At 56.6% G+C, this 26157-nt stretch overlaps 1 protein-coding gene and 1 non-coding gene across 2 annotated transcripts; both read left to right on the top strand.

Annotated features, from left to right (window-relative positions):
- Positions 1–556: 556 nt before the first annotated feature.
- On the top strand, positions 557–25718 carry ncapd2 (non-SMC condensin I complex, subunit D2). Its single transcript, XM_069915551.1, is given in 34 exon segments — positions 557–840; positions 2063–2183; positions 2438–2513; positions 3006–3064; positions 3837–4012; positions 4371–4510; positions 4581–4708; positions 4910–5033; positions 6697–6844; positions 7378–7578; positions 8613–8685; positions 8688–8746; positions 9421–9505; positions 9904–10090; positions 10475–10602; positions 12233–12412; positions 12759–12883; positions 12885–12931; positions 13864–13936; positions 14189–14322; positions 14705–14837; positions 15139–15223; positions 16006–16183; positions 16400–16541; positions 17586–17694; positions 18156–18279; positions 18998–19153; positions 19271–19448; positions 23674–23768; positions 24199–24279; positions 24475–24658; positions 24811–24922; positions 25080–25199; positions 25411–25718. Coding segments are annotated over 34 exon segments (4155 nt in total). The 5' UTR covers positions 557–744; the 3' UTR covers positions 25509–25718.
- LOC138756011 (small nucleolar RNA U89) lies at positions 3204–3478 on the top strand. Its single transcript, XR_011352690.1, has one exon. It is a non-coding gene; the product is annotated as a small nucleolar RNA U89 (small nucleolar RNA).
- Positions 25719–26157: the final 439 nt, after the last annotated feature.

Raw genomic sequence — 26157 nt, 5'->3', positions numbered from 1 at the left:
ACCAGGGGGTATCCTGTGGGTGCCCCATCATGTCATTGTCCTTATTCACACCTTCCTGATTCTCTGGGCTACAGTCTCTTGATATGCAGAGTTGACTCATTCTATCTAGGGTTGGCTAATTTCATATGTATAAATCTGTGTATGGTTAGCTAATTAGAAATGTATGACTTGGTACTTCTGTCCAGGGCTAGGAGACCCTTATCTGATCCAGACTACCTCAACTTCCTACATTCTATTGTACCTTACCATTCCTTATCTTAGTCCTATGGTCTTGTCACAAAGACTAGAAGATTCTTATGTTAATCGTGCTGACTCTGCTTTCCTGCATCCTAAGCCCCAAGCTTATCCTGTTTGAACTGGTTACAGCCATTTTACTGATGAACTTTAGTTTCTTCCATGTTCATAATTTTAGATCAATTTTCCCATCTCTCACATTGGTAATAAACTGACTGTTGAACCGAATACCTTCTCCTATCACTTCATTCAAAGAACACGCTGGACTCAGACCACACATAGACTAAATTAAGAGTAAGGTAAAGCCAGAGTCCGACAACTGGCGTTGGAGAGGATGAGAGGAAGATCGGCCAGAAAGACTGGGGCTAATGCACGAGGAATGTTTCACGACCCTTGGACTCCGTTGGAGTGGAGAAGAAGGAGAGGGGTTTAAACCCGTCAGAACCCAAAACCTATCGAACCGGGAGACGTGACGATCAGAGACGCCGGTGAGAGGGCTTGCAGGAGAAGATGGGTCGAAGGGAACCATACCCCGCCGGCGCCAACGGGAACAGCAGGAAAGGATGGCGGGGAAAGGCCGAACTGTCTTTTCCTACTACCGGGCAGGTCAGAAGCGCGATTCGGGCCAGAAACTCGGCGGTCCGTCATCCTGACGTAATTAAACTAGTTAAAACCTAGTTAAGAGCTAGTTAAGGGGGTCGACTGCGCCACGTGGAGGCGGGCTCCACCGCGACGCTGAGGGGCGCCAAGGAGCACAAGTCGTCACCCCATCACGTGAGCCTGTCACCTCTCCGCGACCGAAACGCGTCGTTAGATCAAACGTCTCGACCCACGCCGCCATCGGTCGGTCGGCAACGTGTATCTGGGTGAGTTGCGGAGAGGAGGGGGGGGTGGGGTGGCGGCGGAAAAGCGAGCCCGCCCATTAGTCGACTGCACACCCTTCGCCCACGGTGATTGGTGAACCGGGAACAGCGGCGATTGTTTGGTGGTGAAGCCAAAACCTCACGTGGGGCAGCGATTGGAGCAAGGCGAGGGTGTGGGTACAGGCGCGGTCCCATTGGTCAGGTAGACCGCGCAGGGATCATGACGTCACGAAGTTGCGGTGGAAGGTGCAGGCCATTGGTCTATTCGAATTCTGCGCAATTAACGGCAGTGAAACTAACTCGACGGCCATTGGTCGGATAGCAAGCAGCCTCAGGGGGACCGCCTCTGCCCCACCGTAGCGAGGTGTTCAACCCCATTGGTCGGTCGTGCGGGCCAGTGCTGTCTGCCAACTGAAGGCGTGGGGGAGGGTGGTGCGACCATTGGTCGGCGCTGAGGCTGACCGGGCGGGATTGGATGGGAGGGAGAGAACAGTGACGGCGCAGGCGGGATTGGTCGAGCGGGACGCGGGATTCGGGCGGACGACGTAGGCGGGATTGGTCGAGCGGGACGCGGGATCCGGGCGCTGATCGGTGGTGGAGCGGCCTCGAGGGAGAGAGAGAGTGTGTGTGTGAGTGAGAGAGAGAGAGAGAGAGAAAGAGAGCGAAGTGGAGGAGAAGAAGGGGGAGGTGGGGGCGAAGGGGGAGGTGGGGGCGAAGGGGGAGGTGGGGGCGAAGGGGGAGGTGGGGGCGAAGGGGGAGGTGGGGGCGAAGGGGGAGGTGGGGGCGAAGGGGGAGGTGGGGGCGAAGGGGGAGGTGGGGGCGAAGGGGGAGGTGGGGGCGAAGGGGGAGGTGGGGGCGAAGGGGGAGGTGGGGGCGAAGGGGGAGGTGGGGGCGAAGGGGGAGGTGGGGGCGAAGGGGGAGGTGGGGGCATGGATGTTCACTGTCTCTTCCCCCATCCCCCACAGGCGATGGAGTTCGATTTCGTTATCCCCCAGGTTCGATCGGAGTTACTGAGGAGTGGGCGGGTGAACCAGTACGTGGTGGAGGAGCTCCTGCCTGTTAGACAAATGGCAGTGCGGTTGACCGGTAGGGTACAGGTCTTCTCCCCTCCCTCTCTTCATCTCCCCAACCCCTCTCCGTGCCCCCTCTGGGTTTTGGGGGGAGGGGTGGTCAAGGGGAGGTGATCGAAGGCGGGGGCCTTGGGCCACAGGGCAGAGGCGGTGTCTCCTGTCAGCAGTGGGGGAAGCGGGCGGGAGCCTGGGGACGGGTGGACATTGTCTTCCTCACTAGCCGTGCCCCTCTTTTTCTCCCCCATCCGCTCTCATCTGCGTCCCGAGCAGCTTTCGAGTCAGACCTGTGTTCTCAAGGACCGACAGCCATCCTGCAACATTTCGATGTCCTCTACAGTGTCTTGTGGTGAGAGTCTAAACCCAACCCCCTTCCCCCCGCTCCAACCCCCCGCTCCAACCCCCCGCTCCAACCCCCCGCTCCAACCCCCCGCTCCAACCCCCCGCTCCAACCCCCCGCTCCAACCCCCCGCTCCAACCCCCCGCTCCAACCCCCCGCTCCAACCCCCCGCTCCAACCCCCCGCTCCAACCCCCCGCTCCAACCCCCCGCTCCAACCCCCCGCTCCAACCCCCCGCTCCAACCCCCCGCTCCAACCCCCCGCTCCAACCCCCCGCTCCAACCCCCCGCTCCAACCCCCCGCTCCAACCCCCCGCTCCAACCCCCCGCTCCAACCCCCCGCTCCAACCCCCCGCTCCAACCCCCCGCTCCAACCCCCCGCTCCAACCCCCCGCTCCAACCCCCCGCTCCAACCCCCCGCTCCAACCCCCTTCCCCCTCTGCCCATTCCCAATACTACTTTCCACACCTTCATCTTTCCTAATTACATGCTCTTTTCTGCAGTCAATTTAAGTCAGTCCAACCTAAAGTCCAGCAACTCACATTGGACCTTGTGATGAAAGGTGAGAGAAGTTCTCCTGCACTGTCCTGTCACTTACTCCTGGGATGGGGAGACAGTGCGAAGCCCCGTCCCCGTCACACCCTCCCGGGGTGGGGACACGGAGCGAATCCCTGTCATGTCACACATTCTCCTCCAGAAGGCTGCGTGATGAGGCAAAGGCGAGTGTGACCTCCAGTGAACTGCAATCTCTGACCTAGGGGGAGTGGGGGCTGGAGGATGGTCCGTAATCTTGGCGAGCGCGTATGAGACCCGCGCATTCACTGTAAGGCCGGACCAACAGGGAGGGGGTCGCGATCGCCAATCTCTTCCGTGGGCGGTTCGAGATCTTCGCCCCCGGCTGTGGCAGTTCGCGGACACGGGTCAGAGGTCGGAGGTCAGCCGGAGAGAGTGATCGCACATCTTTGGTAATCTGATGGCAATCGGAGGTGTGTGTTTTTCCCAACTCCCCCCCCGACTCACTACACCCACTGGATAGGAGCAACAGGCCAAGGTGGGACGCGTGCCTTGAACGGTCGGCCCTGAGGAGTGCGGTGGGACAGAGGGATCTGGGAATGAGGGCAGAGAAGATTTACGAGGATGCTGCCTGGACGTCAGGGACCGAGGTTCGGGAAAGGATCAACAGGTTCTGGACTTTATGCCCTTAAGCCCGGCCTTGGTCTGTCCATCGATGTCCCTCCCGCACCACCCACCCCCACCGCGTTGTTCCCAGCGGGGGGCCTCGTGTTGTGGGGGATTGGGCTTCTTGCTGGCTGACTGTCCCTCTGCCATTCCAGCCGTTTCCCGCCACACTGAAGAGCTACCCTGCATGCTGGGGGACGGGGCGCTGATGCCTGCTGACAAGGCCCGCTGCCTCAACGCCCTCAAGATGGGCGTATACCTCCTGACGCAGCTGGCCGAGGCGTTCGAGGAGCGCGCAGCAAGGGGGGCCAGAGTGGGCCCCTCGGGTAAGGTGAGGGGGTGGAGTGGGAGTGGGGGGTGAGAGAGCGATGGAGGTGAGAGATGGGGGTATGGAGGGGGAGAGAGAGGGACGGGACAGAAGGGGAGGGAGGATAGAGAGAAGGGGAAAGAGGAGACAGGTGAGAGAGAAGGGGAAACCGGGGAGTGAGGGTAGAGTGGGAGAGAGATAGAGGGGAGTGTGAGTGGGGGAGAGAAGGCATTGGGAGGGGAGTGGGAGAGAGGGAGGGAAGAAATGTGATGGGAAGTGAGCAGGGTGAGAAAGGGGGGGGAAGAGAGAGGGAGAAAGAAGGGGACAGAGAGGGAGGGGAGAGAATGCACCCCCACCCCTCACCTGTAGCCTCCTGTTCCAGGTGCGGAGAGCCCAGGCCGCAGTGGGTGAGGACGACTGGGAGTTGGGGAGGGTGGAGGTTGTCCACCTGCTCAGCCACCTCCTTCAGCTGGAACTGAGGCCACTCTGGGCACTGGGTCTGGTGGAGGCCGACTTCACCCGGTGAGTCTCTTTCTCTATTCCCCCCCACCATCCTCTGTCTCCTGCCGCTCACTGTCTATCTCCCCACCAGCGTGGTGTCCAGCTGCTGCTACCGACTGCTGGAGAACCCGTCGGTCACGTCAGCCCGCAGCCGGCCCCTCCGTGAGGCTGTGGCACATCTCCTGGGGATGTTGGTCAAACGTTACAACCACATGATGGGTGAGTCCCTCTCCTTCCCCCCCTCTCTCCCTTCCCCCCCTTCTCTCCCTCCACCCCCCCTCTCCCCAGCACTCTCTCCACCCCCATATGCTCTCTTTCCTCCCCGTACCCCAACTGACGGCTCTCTCTCTCTCTCTCTCTCTCTCTCTCTCTCTCTCTCTCTCTCTCTCTCTCTCTCTCTCGCCCTCCCACCCACCCCAGGGGCCACACTCAACGTCATCCAGATGCTCCAGCAGTTCGAGCACGTGCCCGGCATTCTGGCTCAAGTTGTGGGCATCTGGGCCACAGACTACGGGGCGAAGACGATCGTGGGTGAGATCATGAGGTATGGGGAGCCCCGAGACCCCCTCGCTCCCTGCCCCTCCCCCAACTCTTCCAACCTTGCACTCCTGAGACACGCTCTCCATTCCCCACACCCTGCGCATCGTTCTGTGAATCTCCTCCATGCCCTCTCCGTAGCTGCCTTGTCCTTCCTGGCATGAAGGCAACATTCTGAGCGGGGTCTCACCAGAGATTTGTAAAGTTGCGACGTGACCTCAACTCCTGATCTCAATCCCCAGTGTCCCACAGGCCTTCTGAACTGCCCCATCAACCTGGGCAGTGACCTTGAGGGGTGTACGGATTCAGACCCCAGGGTCCCTCTGTTCATCCACACTCATTAACCCTGGACTCAGCCATCTGGTTTGTCCTTCCAGACTGCATCACCTCACACTGATCCGGATTGAAATCCGGTTTTCCGCCCCACTCCCCTGTCCATAGCCCGGTCGGTGTAACCTACAACAACTACACCCTCCGCAACACCATTCCCCATCCTTTCTGCGTCCCGTTGTAACCTTCTACACCATCCACAACCTCACTCCCCATCCTGTCTGTATCCCGTTGTAACCTACAACCTCTACACCGTCCACAACCCCTCTCCCCGTCCTGTCCGTATCCCTCTGTAACCTACGACAACCTTCTACGCTGTCCACAACCCCACTCCCCGTAGACGCTTTGTCCTGTGGTGACCTACGACAACCTTCTACACTGTCCATAACACTGCCTCTGACTAGATCTTTCTAATCGAGCCCCTATTTTGCCTTTCTAGAGGAATTTCCTTCCTGAATTAATTACTGAAAGGCTTTTGGGGCTTAAATATTTGCTCCCTTCGATCCTGGAGCGGGGTCACGGGGCTCTCCCACCACGGAAACCATGCCTTTCAACGTTCGAAATGTATCACTGAGACATCTTCCCCCCACCCCACCCCCACCCTTCTCCTGAATTCCAGCAAGTTCAGGCCAAGAGCTGTCATGGGGAAGCCCAGAATGGACCTTGGGGACCCCCACCCCCGCTTGAACTGGCTGGCTCCCAGTGTCAAAACATTTGTATTTAAAAGAGGACGTCAAAACTGCTCTCGGGTTCCAGTGGCTAAAGTCTCAAAGTCCGGTTCCCCTCAGGGAATGTCAGCAAGGTGTTAGAGGGTTGATACCCAGAATAACAGATCCCCGGGAGTGGGGCACGGGCCGGGATCTGATCCGAATGGGGTTTATATATAGAATAATAGATCCCTTGGGGTGGGGCACAGGCTGGGATCTGATCCGGGTGGGGGGGGGAGGGGTTTATATATAGAATAACAGGTCCCCGGGATTGTGACAGGCTGGGATTTGATCGGGGGAGGTTTATATATAGAATAACACGTCCCCGGGAGTGGGGCACAGCCTGGGATCTGATCCGGGAGAGGTTTATATTATAGAATATCAGGCCCCCAGGAGTGGGGGACAGGCTGGGGTCTGATTGGGGGGGGGGGGGGGGTTTATATTATCGAATAATAGACCCCCTGAGTGGACACAGTCTGGGATCTGATCCAGGGGGGGTTTTATATCGAATTACAGACCCCCTGAGTGGACACAGTCTGGGATCTGATCTGGGGGAATTTATGTATAGAATAATAGATCCCCGGGAGTGGGGAATGTCTCACGAAGCGTGTGCCTCTCTCTGCCCCCTTGCAGGGAGATAGGGCAGTGCAGCGAGGGAGACGGGGGCCATGATTCACCGGTGGTCCGAGCCTTCTCCACCTTCCTGTCCGAGCTCTCAGAGCTGGTCCCGGCCGCGATGACCCCTCACACCTGCCTGCTGTTGGGTCTGCTGGACAGAGAGGTGAGGGGGGGGCTGGGTCGAGGGATCACCTGCTACAGTTTCCAGTGGTGGAGGGGTGGGGCAGTGGTTGCCATCTGGCAATCCACGTCACTGGTACTTTGTCTACACCCCTGAGTCCATCTGGGAACCTCCATCTCTCTGCCCCGATCTCCGTCTGTGAACCTCCGTTTCTCTCCCCCGATCTCCGTCTGAGAACCTCCATCTCTCCCCTATCGATCTCCATCTGGGTACCACCGTCTCTTCCCCCCCCTTGATCTCCCTCTGGGAACCTCTATCCGTCCCCCGTGATCTCTGCCTGCGAACCTCCATCTCTTCCCCCATGGATCTCCATCTGGGAATCACCATCTGTGCCCCCTCGATCTCTGTCTGGGAACCACCATGTCTCCCCCCCCCCACCTCCGATCTCTCTCTAGGATCTGCTATCTTCCAACCCCCACCCCTGTGGCACTTCATCTCTCCTTGCCCTCTTGACCTCTCCACTGCTGTGCCCACTAACCCTCTCTCCCATTTTGTCCATTCCAACCCCGCCCCAGCAGAGCTACACCCTGCGGAACGCTGTCCTGACCTGTGTGACCCAGATACTTCGGCAAGTTCTGAGCGGGCCTGGCCTGGAGGAGGGGCTGAGGGGGCTGCGGGACACCTTCCTAGACACTCTCCAACTCCACCTGCATGACTGCCACGCTCTGGTGCGTGCTCGCTGCCTGCAGCTCCTGGGCATCGTGGTGAGCAGCAAGGTGAGTTGGGGCAGGTCCATAAAGATTCTGAGATGTGATCGCTGATAGCACGAGGTTCCATTCCCACAATATCGGGCATAGGTTGGGAGTCACGAGAGCAAGGGAAATTTAGCACTGGCTCCTCACGACTGGGTCCTGATTTATTACTGTACGAAAAGACGCTGTGGTGTGATTGCTACTACCATGATGCTCCCCTTTCACAATATTGGGGACATTGAGATTCATGAGCAAACTAATGAGGTTGCACCATTTAGTACTGACCCCTCAGACACTGAGGACCTGTCCTAACCTGCCTTTTACTATACAAAAGAAAAGAGGCTAATCACGAAAATGACTAATGAGGGCGTGTCATTTAGCACATCCCACACTCTGTGCAGACTGGTCTTAACCTAACCCATTAGTGTAGAAAATGATTCTGAGGTGTGATCGTTGATACTGCGATGCTCCCCTCCCATCCGATTCAAGGATAGTATAGTCACAAACAAATAAGTGAGTGTGCTCCATTTAGAACTGACTGCTCGTATCCTGGGGACCAGCCCTAACCCAACTCTGTTACGGCACGAAAAGATAATGAGAATGGATTGCTGATATGGATGCTCCCATTCCATAATATTGGGGATTCGGGAGAGTCACGAGCAAACCAACAAGTGTCCACCATTCAGCCCTCATGCTGCGGGGAGGAGGGAACTCATCCGAGCCTGATCTGTTATGGTACAAAAAGATCCTACGGTGTGATTGCTGATACCACAATGCTCCCTCCCTGAATATTGGGGATGGAGAGAATTCATGAACAAGGCAATACGGTGCATCATTAACTGCATACCTGGAACCCGTCCCTGAAATGTGATTGCTGCTATGGTGACACTCCCCCTTCACCAGCAGGGAGGGGACCACAGGAGTCAGGCGAGTAGGGGCACCAGTGGGCAACTGTTGGGGAAAGGTTGGGAAATGGAACAATGTGGTTGGAAGCAGGAACAAGCTGAGCGGTCAATGAACTGTGCTCCTTGTTCTTCCCCCCCCACCCAACTTTACAGGCTTTGCCTGTGAGACAGTTCCTCCCGCTGGTGACACTGGTGACGGGACGACTCTGCGACAAAGCAGTTAACGTCAGCAGCAGGCCATCAATCTCCTGGGTCTGGTGGTGGCGAATAACCCCTTCACAGGCAAGGTGAGGTGGGGTGGGGGAGGGGATAGGAAAGGTGAGAGGGAGGGGTAGGAGGTGGTAGAGATGGGGTGAGAGATGGAGGGAATGGGGGTGGAGAGGGGGAATGGTCCTACATACGGAGCCTCATTGGGGGGGACAAGTACGACTCACATGGACACTCACTAGGGGGGAGAACAGGTTCCACAGAAACGGACCCTCACTGGGAGGACGGGTCCCACACTCACAGACCCTCATTGGGGGGGGTGGGTCCCACTCACACGGACCCTCACTGGGGGGTGGGGTCCCACTCACATGGACCCTCACTGGGGGGGTGGTCCCACTCACATGGACCCTCACTGGTGGGGACGGGTCCCACACACACAGACCCTCACTGGGGGGGGAGTGGGTCCCACACACACGGACCCTCACTGGGGGACGGGTGCTACACAAATGGACCCTCACTGGGGGTGGGGGGGAATGGGTCCCACACACACGGACCCTCACGGTGGGGGGGGAACGGGTTCCACACACACGGACCCCTCACTGGGGGGGGGACAGATCCCACACACACGGACCCTCACTGGGGGGGGGGGGAACGTGTCCCACACACACACACCCTCAATGGGAGTGACGGGTCCCGGACACTCACTGAGGGCTTCGGAACCTGGACCGTTACCCCGTGTTCCCTCATCTCCCAGATCAACATCGAAGACGTGCGATCTGCTCACACCAAGCAGATGGAGAAACTGGCGCTGATGAGGGAGGACGCACAGAAGATGGCAGGTAATTGAGCCCACACCTCAATCCCTCACCCTATATAAAACACCCTCTCCCCCATGTAGAAACGGTCATCCAATCTCCCTACTGAAGTCACGGTCCAGTTTACCACCAGCTGCTGGGACAGCCTAATGAAACAGCGTTCTCGGCGCGAGACGGGCAGCATCAACAGGACAAATTATTTGACTGGGCAGAGAAATGTTCTTCCCTGGAGGGCGGGGGTCTAATGTGGTCAGTGTGGCCAGTTTCTTCAGTGTTCAAATCTGATCTCTCTGGCCCTCTTTCCCTTTCTCTCTTCCCCCTGTCTCTCTCATCCCTATCTGTCCCCCTCACTCTCCCCTTCTCTCTCCCCCCCCCCCTCACTCTCCCTTTCTCTTTACCCCCTCCTCTCTTCCTCCCAATAGGGGTGGTTGTAGACCCTGCTGAGGAGTGGAACGCCATGCTCCCTGAGATCCACTCTGCACTCCTTTTCCAGGAGGTGGAAGGGGGAGAGAACGACAAGGAATGGTCAGGTTTGGGGGAGGGCGATCCCTCCTCCCCCAGCGGTGTCCGGCTTCGCATCCGCTCCCTGCTGAAGAACGGCAAATATAGGTAAGGCTGGGATGAGATTGGGGTCCGCACTCCCACTGCCCTCTGAGTGATGAACCTTCACCCAAGCTTCACACCCCCCCCCCCCCCCCCCCACCACCTTCATCTAGACGGCAGCTCATTCCACTCTCCCAGTTACAGGGAAAGGTTCAGGACTATATCCCCTGAAGATTTACTGAGATGTTGCCCGGACATCAGGGACTGAGTTACTGGGAAAGGTTCAACAGGGTCGGGACTTTATCCCTGAAGATTTACTGGGACGTTGCCCGGACATCAGGGACTGAGGTACTGGGAAAGGTTCAACAGGGTCGGGACTTAATCACTGAAGATTTACTAGGATGTTGCCCTCTCTTTCCTCCCCACCCACCCCTCACTCCCTCCACACAGACAAGCAGCCCTTCTGGCACGTGGGAGCCAACAGCTTTTCCTGAAGAGTGAAGATCTCGGGAGTGGGGACAAGGAGGAGGAGGAGGAGACTCTCCTTCAAATTCTGGAGGCCTGCATCAGAGCTGAGGGTAGGACCTGTGGCGCATGGAGGTGAAGCCGCGGATGGGGCCCAGAGGTCGAGGTTGGGAGGGGGCCTGGAGAGAGGGGAGGGGGAAGGAGAGGAGTGAATGCTTCACTGGTAATGGAACGAATCCCCTCTTTGTTCGTAAAGAGGGGACATACTGTCATGTGCCAGAAACCAAGGAGATCTGCCCACCTGACTTTTGTAGAAGTAAGTGGGCCAACTGTCATGACAGGTCAACTATCAATGTAAAGGCCAGGAGGGAGGGGAATGTTACTGAGACGAGGGGTGGGGTGGGGTGGGGTAAGCCCGTGAGGAGAGAGAGTGAATATCTGGATCAGTGGGACTTTGGGGAACAGAATCCATACGTCCCTCAAGGTCCCATGGGTCGGTAGGGGAGTTCCGAAGGCTTACAAGACGTTGGGTCGAGTCCGAGTGTCAAGGGGGGGGGGGGTGTCCCACTTAGAGCATCGCGCTCAATTCTGGCCGTCTGGTTGCAGGAAGAATGGGGCAGCTGTGGAGAGTGTGCAGAGGAGACTCACTAGGGACTTTTTGGAGCGTAGAAGGATGAGGGGAGACTCGAGAGAGAGGGTGACCAGGGCATACGATAGGTGCACACGGCAAGCGCCCATTCCTCGGCAGGATCAGCGAACAAGGGGAAGGGAGGGGAGTTCAGGGAAGACGTTAGGGGGTCAGTTTTTTTACACATATAGAGTTGTGGGTCCTGTAATGCCTAGCCAGGGGGGTGGCAAAGGCTGGAAAATTGGGGAGGAGAAAGAGAATCTTGAAAGGCAGGAAACTATGTGGCAAGGAGGGTTTAGTACATTTTGTTCAGGAAGGAAAGGTGTTGAGAATGATGTAGACGATTATTGTAGGTTACAACAGGATACGGACAGGATAGGGAGTGGGGAGAGAGGTCGTGGAGGGTTATCGTAGGTTACAATGGGATACAGACAGGATGGGGAGTGGGGAGAGGGGTTGTGGACGGTGTAGAAGGTTGTCGTAGGTTACAACAGGATCTGGACAGAGTGGGGAGAGAGGTACTGGACGGTATAGAAGGTTGTGGTAGGTTGCAATGGGATATGGACATGGTGGGGAGAGGGGTTGTGGTAGGTTGCAATGGGATATGGACGGGTGGGGAGAGGGGTTGTGGACGGTGGAGAAGGTTGTGGTAGGTTGCTATGGGATATGGACATGGTGGGGAGAGGGGTTGTGGTAGGTTGCAATGGGATATGGACAGGGTGGGGAGAGGGGTTGTGGACGGTGGAGAAGGTTGTGGTAGGTTGCAATGGAATATGGACAAGGTGGGAGGGGTTGTGGCGGGGGAGAAGTTTGTGGCCGGTACTTGCTGGAATTTGAAGAATAAGAGGATTACATAGAAATACATCACATTACGAAAGGCACAGGTGGGTTATGTTGTTCCCATTGGTGGGGAGAGATCAGAACTCGGGGACGAGCTACAGGGGAATAGATTTCAGACGGAGATGAGGAGGAACCGTGGTGGGAAACCAGATTCAAAATTGATTTACAGGGAAAGGTTCAATAGGTTCGATACTTTATCCCCTGAAGATTTACTGGGATCTTGCCCGGTCGTCAGGGACTGAGTTACAGGTAATCTGCCCTCCGATCTGTGCCAGGTCTTAGCAAGCAGTCGGTCACCCAACTCCAGTCCCTCAGGAGGGGGGAGGATGGACCCTCCGACCTGGCTCGCCAAGAAGTCCTGGTGACGTACTTGCACGACACACTCATCTTTGCCGAGAAGATCCAGGGCGCCATCCAGATCGTTGGGACGCTGCTGGGTTCCAAGAACCCCTCAGGTGAGTCCGATGGCAGACAGCTGGGGGCTGGGAGGGGTGGGGGGCGGGTGGACAGGGGTACGGGGACTGACACTGTGAATGGTGGGGAACAGAGTCATCGGGGAACGGGGACTGACATGGTGAACGGTGGGGAATTGGGGTGACCGAGGTGTACGGGGACCAACACGGTGAATGGAGGGGAACAGGAGGACCTCGGGATATGGGGACCGACACAGTGGGGAATGGAGACTGAAATGGTGAACGATGGGGACTGACACGGGGAAAAGCGTGGAACAGAGTGACGATGGGGACAGACACGGTGAATGTGATTTTTGGCTCTTCCTCTCCCGACCCCATCCCACCGCAGTCGTGCAGGATGCTGCGCAGTTCCTGGTGACCGTCTCAGAGTTCGGCGTGCCAGGTTCGCTGGAAGGGATGAGGCGGATGCTGCCCCTGGTGTGGTCAAAAGAGCCGGGGGTGAGGGAAGCGGTGGGTCCGCGCCTATAGGCGGCTGTACCTGGGCGCCGGCGACAGGGCAAGGTGAGATGGAAGGCATCCAGTTGAAATCCCATCCCTCACTGTCCCCGTCGCCTCCCCGGGCGGGCCCCGTCGCCTCCCCGGGCGGGCCCCGTCGCCTCCCCGGGCGGGGCCCCGTCGCCTCCCCGGGCGGGCCCCGTCGCCTCCCCGGGCGGGCCCCGTCGCCTCCCCGGGCGGGCCCCGTCGCCTCCCCGGGCGGGCCCCGTCGCCTCCCGGGCGGGCCCCGTCGCCTCCCCGGGCGGGCCCCGTCGCCTCCCCGGGCGGGCCCCGTCGCCTCCCCGGGCGGGCCCCGTCGCCTCCCCGGGCGGGCCCCGTCGCCTCCCCGGGCGGGCCCCGTCGCCTCCCCGGGCGGGCCCCGTCGCCTCCCGGGCGGGCCCCGTCGCCTCCCCGGGCGGGCCCCGTCGCCTCCCCGGGCGGGCCCCGTCGCCTCCCCGGGCGGGCCCCGTCGCCTCCCCGGGCGGGCCCCGTCGCCTCCCCGGGCGGGCCCCCGTCGCCTCCCCGGGCGGGCCCGTCGCCTCCCCGGGCGGGCCCCGTCGCCTCCCCGGGCGGGCCCCGTCGCCTCCCCGGGCGGGCCCCGTCGCCTCCCCGGGCGGGCCCCGTCGCCTCCCCGGGCGGGCCCCGTCGCCTCCCCGGGCGGGCCCCGTCGCCTCCCCGGGCGGGCCCCGTCGCCTCCCCGGGCGGGCCCCGTCGGCCTCCCCGGGCGGGCCCCGTCGCCTCCCCGGGCGGGCCCCCGTCGCCTCCCCGGGCGGGCCCCGTCGCCTCCCCGGGCGGGCCCCGTCGCCTCCCCGGGCGGGCCCCGTCGCCTCCCCGGGCGGGCCCCGTCGCCTCCACGGGCGGGCCCCGTCGCCTCCCCGGGCGGGCCCCGTCGCCTCCCCGGGCGGGCCCCGTCGCCTGATTCATGTGCTCCCCGACCTCTCTGCAGAATGAAACCACAGGCTTCTGGTCAGCGACCTGACGGCCCTGGTCGTCGACTCCACTGTGGAACGCATCAAGTGTCTGGAGGAGCTGGTGAGTTTCATACTCACTTCACCCCCACCACTGTTTCCAAATCCTGTCATTCCCCCCTCCCCATTCCTGCTCCCAACACCCTCAACAACTTGTCTCATCCCTGGGGGGGGGGTCATTAAATTTGACAATCTCTCTCTCTCTCTTCGATCTATCTCCCCACCTTCCCCCTCTCTCTCCCGTCTCTCCTCCCTCCTCCTCTCTCTCTCTCTCCCCCCCCACTTTCTCTTCCCCCAACACCCACCTCCCCGCCAGGTCACTGAGTTCGTTAAGCAGCAGGAGGTGGACCCAGCCGTCATCCAGCTGTTGTGGGAGCGTTTCACTGGAAAGATTCCCTGTTCGGCTGAGGAGAGGAGGGCAGCAGTGGTTCTCCTGGGCATGGCAGCTCGGTGAGAGGTCTCAGGCAGAGGGAATGTGTTACTGAATGGGGCTTCGCTCTCTCCCCACCCTGGGAGTGTGTGATGGGACGGGACTTCACTCTCTGTCCCTCCCCGGGAGTGTGTGACGAGACGGTGCTTTACTCTGTGTCCCCACCCCCCCCAATACCCAGGAGTATGTGACAGGACGGGAATTCATTCTGTCCCACCCCGGGAGTGTTTGACGGGACGGTGCTCCGCTCTGTGTCCCCGCCTCGGGAATGTGTGACGGGACAGGGCTTCACTCTGTGTCCCACCTTGGGGGTGGATGACGGGACTGGGCTTCCTCTCTGTGTCCCACCCACATTCACTCTCTGATTACCCATCTCCCCCATTTCCCTGTCTCTTCCACCAGAGGAGAACCAGAAATTGTGGGCAGTAACCTTGAGATACTTTTCACGGTCGGATTTGATACCGGTGCTTGTCATGACTACCAGCTGGCCCGAGATGTCTGTGTCACAATCAGCAAACTCTCTCTCACCAGGAAGGTAAGGCTGTCTGAAATAAGGACAGGGAGGGGAGCAGGGGACTGGAGGAGGTTACAGAGACAGGGAGGTGTGTCGGGGTCCGGAGTGGGTGACAGCGACAGGAGAGGTGTTGGAGACCGGAGGGTGTGACAGAGACAGAGGGGGGTGGTGTCAGGGACTGGAAGGGATTACAGAGGCAGGGAGGGGTTTCAGGGACTGGAGAGGGTTACAGAGACAGGAAGTTGTGTTGGGACCGGGAGGGGGTTACGGGGAGGGGCGACGGCTTGTGACTGATTCCTGTTTCGGTTCCCCTCCCTCACAGGGCTCCTCTGGACAGAGTTGCCTCCCCCTCCGACTGCCTGCAAACCACCCCCTCTTCACCAGGCTCTGCACGGCTGTTGCCGAAGGTAGGCTTCTGGTGAGGCGGAAGGGGTGCAAAGTCTACTAGTCCAGGACGCAGCCCCCTCCTCCAGTGAGACCTGGGCTACGGGGTGCTACTCGCTGGCCTGGGCGGAGTTCCTGCCCTCTACCACCCCCCACGTGGCTGTCCTGATCGATGGGCAGCACTATCCTGGACACGGGGTTTCTGCAAGAACCGTTGTCTTTCGATGGGACATGTCCAACACCCGAGGGAGATCTGCACACCGCCGTTCACTCCAGCCCATGTCCCAGCAACATATGAATAAATCTGGGGATAAAGTCCTGAACCTGTGGAGCCTTTCCCTGTAATTCAGTCCTTGACGTCCAGGCAACGTCCCAGTAAATCTTCTCTACCCTCTTTCTGTCTGATTGAGATCTTTCCTGTCATTCGGTGACCAAATCTGCACACAATGCTCCAGATTCTCCCCCACCGGTGTCTTGTACATCTTCACCAGATCATCCTGGTCTCGATGCTATGATTTATGAGGCCAATGTGCCAAAAGCTCTCTCCACGATCCGTCCCCCTTGTGACGCACTTTCAGGGAACGATGTCTCTGCGCTTCCCCGATTCCCCTCTGTCCCACTGCCCTACTCGGGGCCCAACCATCCACCGTGGACTCCTGGCCTTGGTCTGACCCAACACATTGCCCTCGTCACACTGCTCGGCCCTGAGGTGTGTCAACCTGAACCCAGGTGTTGGCTGTTCCTGGTCAGTCCGCGATGGTGGGCGCAGGGCGGTAACGATCTGACATTTTCCCACCCCGCTCAGGTTTCACAGACCCTTCCCCTCACTGGCACCCCTTCGCCGAAGCCGCCGTCTCACTGGTCTACCATCTGGCCGAGGGCCCCGACCGCCTCTGTGGGCAGCTCCTTGTCTGCTGCTCCCGGCTGCTGGTCTCCCACAACGAAGGTCCCATCCCCCGGACACGAAGGATCACAGGGCAAAGGTGAGGAATCGGGGACTGCTGGGGGAGGGGTTGGGGTGAGGGGAGGATCAGTCTCACCTTGACGTCCAGATGGGGCTTGTCTGTGATCTAATGTGTGATCTCTCTCCTGCATCCTCTCCCCTCCTCTGTCTGCCCCCTCTTTCTCCCTCCCTTCTCTCTTCCCCTCTCTCTATCCCCTCCCCCTCTCTTCTCCCTCCCCCCCTCCCAAATTGGCAGGCCACCCACCCATCTCCTCACCCACCTGCTGACCCTGGTGGGACACGTGGCCCTGCAGCAGGTCGTCCACCTGGAGCGGGCGCTGGGACCCGAGCTTCAGCGGCGTCGGCAGGAGCGAGATGGAAGGCGTGGCGAACGGCAGGTGGGTCGGGGAGTTGCGGCAGGGAGAGGGGACGGTTGAAGTGTGGTTGAGTGGCTGGGGGCAGTTGTCTGGGCAGAAGGGAGTTTCCCGCTGCCACTCTCCCTCCACCGGTGATTGATTGGGTGCAGGCTGCGCCCTTCTGTGTGACCAACCCACGTTTCAGTCGCTCCTTCCTTTCCACGAATCTCACATGACCCCAGTGCTCAGGCTTCCAGCCGTGCGAGGAGGAGGCAGCAGGAAGCTGAACAGCTGCGAGACTCCCCCCACCACCTCCATGCTCAGGCTTCCAGCTGGTCAAGAAGCAGGCAGAGAGAAGCAGAACAGCAGCGAGACGCCCCCACCCCACCCCCTGTGCTCAGGCTTCCAGTAAGGAGCAGGTCGCGGGAAGCAGAATATCAGCGAGACGACCCCCCCACCCCACCTCCATGCTCAGGCTTCCAGGCGTGCAAGAAGCAGAACAGCAGCGCTGTGTAGCATTCCCCGCCCGAGCGCTCAGGCTTCCAGGCGTGCAAGGAACAGCAGCAATGCGCCCCCCCACTCCATGCTCAGGCTTCCAGCCATGCCAGGAGCAGGCAGCGGGAAGCAGAACAGCAGAAACTTGACTAAATTTAACCCCCAACAATGCACGAATATACATGTGTGTGGCATAACTCTGGAAAGTCAAGATAAGGCTCAGTCTTAGAAATCCCATGCTGAAATCCAAGAACTTCAAAACCAATGACCTGAAGTCTTCACGAAGGCGGTTGGCGAGGCTGGGTGACCCGACTTGCGATTCCTTGTCGAGTTGCCTCCTGGTCACAGCTCCCTGGCCCCCCTGAGAGCAGGGAATTTGTACGGACACGTCAGTTTAATTGGAGGGGTGGGGGTGAGAAACATGACCAGAAAGAGAAAATCTCAGTAAAATGCAAAACCACTGGGGGGTCATTCATAGAGGTGGGACGTGAGGATCCGGGAAGAGTAGACACGATAGCAGAATTAGGGATTCTGATCCCGCCCCCACCCAGGGATTAATGTGTCTCCCTTCTCCGTTTCCCTGCTCGGCAGAGGTCAAGCGTGTCAGCGATGGAGGTCGACCTTGGTCTGTCGGGGGTATCAGCTGAGGACCCTGAGGGCGAACTGGTTCGTCGCGTGTGTGATGAGGAGCTGCTGAGAGGTACAGGAAGGGGGAGAAGGAGGAGAGGTGGGGAGAGGGGAAGAGGCAGGGATGGAAAGAGGGGAAGGGGGAGAGATGAAGGGCAGGAGAGAAGTGGGGATGGGAATGAATAGGGAGAGAGGGGAAGGCGGGAGAGGGGGGCAGTGTGGGAGAGAGATGGGAATGGGGAGAGGGGAAGGGGAGAGATGGGGATGAGGAGGGGAAGGGGAGAGGGGGGCAGGGTGGGAGAGGTGGGGATGGTGATGAGGGGGAAGGGATGGGGATGAGGGGGAAGGGGAGAGAGATGGGGATGAGGGGGAAGGGGAGAGAGTTGGGGATGAGGGAGGAGAGGGGAAGGGGAGGGTGTTTTTCGTGGGGAGGCGAATGACATCTGGTGACTATTTTTCTTTTCCCCCTCCTCTCTTCCCACACCACACACACCACACACACACACACACACACACACACACACACACACACAGATGGGCAGCTGCTCTCCGCCTTCCTCCCTCTTGTTGTCACTCTGTGCAGCCAGCCTGGTCTTCACAATGATGCTGAGCTCTCCACTGTCTCCTGCCTCACCCTGTGCAAGCTCGCTCTGGTCAGGTAAACACCCCCACATTTCCCCTCTGTTCCACAAGCACAGGGCAGTTCGCGGCAATCCGGAGAGGGGTGGGAGACTGGTGGTGAAGTGGAGAGGTGAAGAGAGGTTACAACGGGATACGGCCAGGACAGGGAGAGGAGTTGTGGATGGTGTAGACGGTTACAATGGGATACGGATAGGATGGGGAAGTGGGGAGAGGGGTTGTGGACGGTGTAGAAGGTTGTCGTAGGTTACAATGGGATATGGACAGGACGGGGAGTGGAGAGAGGGTTTGTGGACAGTGGGACACAGAGCGAGGCCCCGTCCCGTCACACACTCCTTTAAAACTTTCAGACATACGGATATCAGAGAACGGGATGTTGGGAAAGGGGGGGGGGGTTGGGGGATGAAAGGAAATGGAGGGTGGGTGAGGAAGGAGGGGGGGCAATGCCTGAGTGTTTGGTGGGAGAGAGCGGTGGGGTAATGGAGGGAGGGAGGGAAAATGCGTGGTGGAGTTGGAGTCACGGGAGAGACGGGATGAAGAGGAGAGGTAAAAGGGGAGGGGGAGAGATTAGGACAGGACAGGAAGTTGGTTCCAAGGAAAGCCCTGAGCTTATCTCTCTACCCCCCTCCCCTTTCCACTCCCCCTTCTCACTCCCTCCCTTTCTCTTTCCTGCATCTCCCTCTCCTTTCTCCCTCCTCTCCTTTCTCCCTCCTCTCCCCCTTTCCCCGGACATGCAGCCAGGATTTCTGCGAGAACCACCTCCGTTTGCTCTTCACCCTCCTGGAGAAGAGCCCCATCCCCGCGATCCGGGCCAACACCCTGGTGGCGCTGGGAGACCTGTGTCTCCGCTACCCCAACGTGATAGAGCCCTGGACTCCTCACCTGTACGCCAGGTCAGTGACCCCCCCCACCCCTGGGGTGGGGGGCAGAGGGGAAACGTCCGTGACCCCGAGGCAGGGGAGGAGGGGGGGTTAATGTTGCCGTGACTGAACCCTGCTGTCCATCCGTAGGCTGCGCGACACGTGCGAGACGGTCAGGCGGACGGCCACTGTGGTGATGACGCACCTGATTCTGAAGGACGTGGTGAGGGTGAGGGGCCAGATCAGTGACATGGCCTGTCTGCTTGTCGACCCGCAGCCCGACATCGCCCGGCTGGCCCGCAGCTTCTTCCACGAACTGTCCAGCAAGGTGAGGGGGTGGGGGGTTCTCTGCCCATCCATCTCCCCTCTCAGTCCTGCCTCCCCTCCCCCTCTCCTCTCTCTCCCTTCCACTCTGCCCCCTCTCCTCTCTCTCCCTTCCACTCTGCCCCCTCTCCTCTCTCCCCTCCTCTTTGTACCCCCTACCTCCTCTCTCCACCCCTTTCTCTCCCCTCCATCTTCTTTCTACCCCCTCTTCCCCCATCTGTCCTCACTCCCATCTCTCTCCCCCTCCTGCCTCTGGATCCCCTCCATCTTTCTCTTCCCTCCCTTCTCTTTTTTTTTTTAATTTTTTTTATTTTTCACACCATAAATCACATTAGCCATGATGTACACTATTTCTTTTTCACACATATACAGTGACTTTTTCTCTCCCTCCTCCCAAGCCACCCCCCCACCCCCCCCCTCTCATCCATTTTAGGTATACAATCTAGGTTGCATTAAGCCAGTCAGACAATGTTGTCATTCAACAAAAATACACCAGAAATTCTACTGAGTCCATTCTTTTCTTTCCTTCTCCTTCCATCAACTTAGGTAATGTTTGTCCCCGGTAGGTTTTCGCTATTGTATTTAATGTAAGGCTCCCATACTTGTTCGAATATTTCAATATTATTTCTTAACCTATATGTTATTTTTTCTAATGGAATACATTTATTCATTTAAATTTAGTAGTTTCTTCCTTTTAATTTGGTTATGTATTCCATTAATATTTAAAGTCATATAGTTCAGCGTAGCCCTTTTATATTTTGTTTATCTTCTCTTTTTGTTTTTCCATCATTACCTTTCCTCCTTTTCCATTTCTGTTTTCTTATTTTCAACTCTTTATAAGACAACATTCCTACAACATCCAACATTTTCCTTATTCTCCTATTTCTATCTTATTTATCCCCAATCTCCCCTTCCCCTCCTGAGTTGTCCTTTATCCCTTGTCGGACAACCACATCTCCCCTCTCCATTTGGATTTGCGAATCCACTCTCAAGCGTCAACTGATTTTGCAGTGACCGCTATTTCCCCCCACCCCGCCCCCCCCCAGAAAAGATTTCACTTTTCATATGTCACAAAGGTCACTCTTTTAATTCCCTCCTTATTCTCTCTATTCCATTACCTTCCCTTATTAATTCTTGTCTATACTATCTATATTTTCCTCTAAGTACAGATACATTCACGTATGCACATTGTCTCTATTCACTCTTATACCTCTTTACCCGCATACATATCAATCGTGATCATTTTTACTCTCATTACCCGTCTTCCTCCCTCAGTCTATTTTTGTAATTGTTCTGCAAATTTTCGTGCTTCTTCTGGATCCGAGAATAGTCTGTTTTGTTGTCCTGGAATAAATATTTTCAATACCGCTGGATGCTTTAGTATAAATTTATACCCTTTCTTCCATAAAATCGCCTTTGCTGTATTGAACTCTTTTCTCTTCTTTAGGAGTTCAAAACTTATATCTGGATAAATGAAGATTTTTTGCCCTTTGTACTCCAGTGGTTTGTTGCCCTCTCTTACTTTTTCCATTGTCTTCTCCAGTACCTTTTCTCTTGTAGTATATCTTAGGAATTTTACTACAATAGATCTTGGTTTTTGTTGTGGTTGTGGTTTAGAGGCCAATACTCTATGTGCCCTTTCTATTTCCATTTCTTGCTGTAGTTCTGGACATCCTAGGGTCTTAGGGATCCACTCTTTTATAAACTCCCTCATATTCTTGCCTTCTTCATCTTCCTTAAGGCCCACTATCTTTATGTTATTTCTTCTGTTATAATTTTCCATTGTATCTATTTTTTGAGCTAGTAGTTCTTGTCTCTTTAGTTTTTTTATTAGATTCCTCCAATTTCTTTTTTAAGTCTTCTACCTCCATTTCTGCTGCTACTGCCCACTCTTCCATCTTGTCCATTTTCTTTCCCATTTCTGTTAAGGTCATCTCTATTTTATTCATTTTCTCTTCTGTGTTGTTTATTCTTTTTCTTAAATCATTAAATTCCTGTGTTTGCCATTCTTTAAATGACTCCATGTATCCTTTAATAAGAGAAAGTACCTTCTTTATCTTGCCTTTCTTTTCTTCTTCTATTTCACTGTACTCTTCCTCTTCCTCTTTTTCTTCCTCTGGGTTGGCCATCTGTTGTTTCTTTGTTGCCCTTTCCTTCTTTCTTGTTTCCATTGTCTTCTGTGGTCTCTTCTTGCTGCAGGTGTTCTGCAGCTGTCGTTGCCGGCTGTGGAGATCGACTCCCCAGCTGGTCCCCCCTCCCGTCGGTGTGTTTTTTTCCATGCGCGGTTGCGCACTTTTACTCGGCTCAGCGAGCCATTTTTATAGTCCATTATTTACCGACCTGAGGGAGCGGGTTTCTCTCTCCGCAGCGGGCCTCTTCGGACAGGTAAGGCCTTCACCTTTTTCCTCCTTTGTCTTCTCTTCCTCTCTTCTTACCGTTGCTTTTGATTTTTCTTTTTTTGTCGCCATCTTCTTTCCACCTTTATACTCACTTTTCTGTAACTTTTATTTCTGTGCCTTTGTGTTTTCCTTTGTTTTTCCCGACTTTTCTGGAGAGGGCTGGAGTTCACCGTCCGGCCACTACTCCATCACGTGACTCCCCTCTTCCCTCCCTTCTCCATCTCACCTCTCTCTCCCACCTCTCCTGAGATCTGGGGCAGATCGGAGGGTGTTCGCCGTGGAGGAGGTGAGGGGGGGTGGTGGGTTTTTAAATCGTCGATCAGCGCAGGGTCAAGGCTTGTCGATCCACTGCTCCATATTTACCCCTCCCCGCCCAGTGAAGCATAAATGTGGGGGTGGGGGTCACATGAACGTGTTGAGTTCATTCACTGCACTGAGCCTCGCTCAAAGCAAAGTGTTCATCGCACTTCTCTCTACCTCTTGCACAGGAAAATTGCGGAGGGAGAGAGCGCGGGGAAATTGAAGTGGAAGAGAGCATGGGGAAACCGAGGTATAAAGAGCGCACGGGGAAATTGAGGCAGGCAAGGGCGCGGGGTAACCGAGACAAGAGTAGTAAAAGTTAATCCATGTTAGATCAGATGCTGCTGATGTTGTGCCACTCTCCGACAAGACCAGTTCTGGGATTAAGGGGCAGGGAAATTTCGAACTGCTTTGCTCCAGTATTTTCTCTGTCCAGAACATGTGAAAGAACAAACGTCTCCATTGGGGCATTGATCTCTGCGGGGCGATACATTAAAAAGCAAGATTTTAGCATGTGAGCCTCTTGGGCTACTTTAAATTGTAGGAGAGAGTGATAAGCACTTAAAGAAGAAGGATTCGCCCACTCGAAAGTGACAGCCGGGCTCTTTGAAACAAATTCTATCTGGAGGAGCATCTCCTCAACCACCTGACAATTTATTAAAACATCCGCGTACAATTTTTAACGGAATGTGTTAACTGATCGCGACGGGAAACAGACAGCAGGGGGCGTTAGTTCACGCAGGTGTGAGAAACAGAAGTACCTTCACAGAATTTGCTCGAGACAAAAATTGAGAACAAAGAACTTTTATTATACTATTACAACAATGCAAAGTTGGGTGCTTCCCCTTACCCTGGGAATACACACAGATACTGGGGCTGACCCAACTTTTATACATTTCATTTCAGTACAGAGATACCTTCCCCCCAACATTCTTCTGCCTCCTGGATTGGTTTAGCATTAGGTAATTCTGCCCACGTGGATTCTAATTTCTTATCAGTTTATGTGTCTTCCTGCAAACTTGTTAGCCAGAGAAGTATCATGTCTTTGTTCTTCACTCATTAATCAATCCCTAAGACTTGCTAAAGCTATCTACTTGTTATCCTGTTTTGAAGATCCTTAGTTTATTACACTTTTACAACCCTTCCTCTCATTCCAGCATCCCTTCACCCTGATTTAACCCATAATACTTCATCTCTAATGAGCACTTGCTTGACTCCTCACATTCCAGTATCCCTTCACCTTAAGTTAACCCATAATACTTTATTCTTAATTGGCACTTGCTTGACTCCTAACATTCCAGTATCCCTTCACCTTAAGTTAACCCATAATACTTTATTCTTAATTGGCACTTGCTTCCAGTATCTCTGGACTCCTAACATTCCAGTATCCCTCACACAGGTGAGGGAGATGTTCGCGGCCACAGTCGGGAGGTAGATCTGAGGCCACAGTTCCTGCAGGGATCCTGGGCCCCTGAATTTTCTCACTGCTCAGTTCATACCTCCACCCCCTTTTTTTTGGACTCCCTCCAGGACAACGCGGTGTACAACATCCTTCCCGACATCATCAGCCGTCTGTCGGACCCAGAGTGTGGCATCAAGGAGGAAGCATTCCGGACCGTCATGAGGTGGGCAGGGGACTGGATGAGCCGGTCCACAGTCAAGGCAAAGATCAGGGAGGGGGAACGAGATTACGGGGCAGCGAGGAACGGTTCCTAGAGCTTCCGGCAGGAGGTTGGCCGATTGGCTTCTTGGGTCAGAGAAGGGAATGGGCATATGGAATAAACTTCTCGACCAAGGGGCGGAGGCCAGCTCAGTATTTCCATTGAAGAAGTAGTTGGATCGGGATGTGGGCAGGGGAAGGGGCTCGGCATGGACTAGAAGGGCCAAACTGGCCATTTCCTGCACTGTAATTGATATAGGGTCAATTGGTGTTGGGGGGGTGGGGGGCAGAAGGGGAGACACGGAGAGGGGGAAGCTGCCAAATGGGATATACATGGGTCGTTGATCTTCCTTCACACCAGGGTGTCTATTTCCCCCCCCCCCCCCACATCACAGTCAACTGTTCAACTACATCAGTAAGGAACGACAGAGCGAGAGTCTCATCGAGAAGCTGTGCCAGAGATTTCGCACCGCCTCGTGAGTGTCCATCGAGGGGAGGGGTGGGGACTGCACCCCCTTCATTCCTGTGCACTGGCTCCCCACCCTCCATACTAACCCCCTTCGCCCTGACCCCACTCTCCATATTAACCCCCTTCGCCCTGACCCCACTCTCCTCACTGACCCCCCTTCACACCGACCATCCTCACTGACTCCCTCTTCTCTCCCCTCCAGGCAGCCACGTCAGCTCCGGGACCTCGCCTACTGCCTGTCACGGCTGCCGCCTTCAGAGCGCTGCCTGCGCCGCCTCCTCGACCAGTTCAACGCCCTCCGTGGGAAGCTGGAGGACGACGTCGTTCACTCCCTGCTGTTGGCCACAGCCGCCAGGTTCCGGCGCGCCCTGAGGCTCGAGGTCAGGGTGAGTGGGGTTCCTGGCAAGAGGGGGGCTGCTCCCCATCACAACCACCCTCCCTATTCCTCTCCCATCGGCTCGACCCTCGCTCATGCCCCTCCCCCACCCCTACCGTCGTACACCGTCTTAGAACGACCCCCTTCTCTCTCCCACCTCAGGGTCTGGTGGACGAGTTGGAGCAGAGGATTACCAGAGCTCGTTCTGGAGAGTTGGCGAATGTGAGGGCATCGCGGCCAGCAAAGACCCCAGGAAAATCAGGCAAGGGGAACGGTCAGTCCCCGGTCTCCGTATCCCTCGCGTTTCCCCCGTCTCCGTATCCCGCACACGGTTCCCCCATATCCGCATCCCACACAGTTCCCCCAGTCTCCGTATCCCACGGCGGGAGTGACCTGCACACTCCTGTTTAACCTGCTGTCTGCTCTGGCAGAACTGGCAAAGTGCAGAAAGAAGTCCACGGAGATGCCGTTATCTGTCCCGAGAGTCCGCCAGCCTCGCAAAACATCCCGCAAGGTCCGTATCTCGTTCTCCAGTGACGAAAACTATGAAGGTTTGTCAATTCTTTATTAGACAGGGAGGGGTATTGGGGACCACAGGTGGTTAGAGATAGGAAAGGTGTAGGGGACTAGAGGGTGTTACAGAGACGGAGGGGCGTCAGAGACCAGAGGGGATTACAGAGATAGGGAGGGGTGTCGGGACTGGAGTTGGGAAGGGGTGGAATGTGGATCTCTCCCACTGACCAGTGCCCTCTCTCTCCTCAGATGAGGAGGCCTTGCTGATGGAGAGCGAGACGCCCAAAGTCACCTCCCCTCTCCGTCGGTGCCAGCAGCCTCGCAGAACAATGACCGCTTGCAACTGAGCACGGACTGTCCACCACCTGGGAGTGGGGGGGGGGTGGGTGGGTCTGTGTTTGGATGGGGGTGCTTGTCTCTGCATGTACCTCCAGCACGTCTGTGTACTTACAATGTTGTGTCTGTCTCTTATGCTGTCTGTGACACCCTGTCTCCCTCACCCCTGTCCGATATGTCCCCATCCCCTTCCCCCCAAATACAGTTCCTGTTGATGAAAATTCACCTTCCATTGTGTAATCGTTCACCGAGAGCGGAAGGAGAGGCGTCGGGGAAGGGGTGTCGGACCAGAGGGGGTTACAGAAACAGGGAGGGGTGTTGTGGACTGGAGGTGGTTACAGAGATAATGAGGGGTGATCACAGAGGGGGTCATTGGTGAAAACGAACACATGTTCAGGCACCAGAGAGAATGAGGTGTATTTTCAACTGTACACCTCACTGCTTCTGATGGTCATCAATCTCCGTCCTCAGGGTCATGTCCAGACCAACCGGCAGCAGAAACGGGATGTGTCCCAACCTCCCGTGGCCGCAGACACTTGCTGGAAGGCCGATGAGTCTTCTGGTCGACATTCCGACCAGAGAGGGAGGCGGGAGGGGTCAGACACTAGTTGGACTTGGACCAGATCTTGCCACTTGCCTTCGTAACCTGTGGGGAGGAAA

Source organism: Narcine bancroftii, chromosome 2, assembly GCF_036971445.1.
Source record: "Narcine bancroftii isolate sNarBan1 chromosome 2, sNarBan1.hap1, whole genome shotgun sequence".
In the NCBI taxonomy this organism is placed as follows: domain Eukaryota; kingdom Metazoa; phylum Chordata; class Chondrichthyes; order Torpediniformes; family Narcinidae; genus Narcine; species Narcine bancroftii.
Note: the sequence above shows the minus strand (reverse complement) of the source record. Positions and strands in the feature narration are given on the sequence as shown.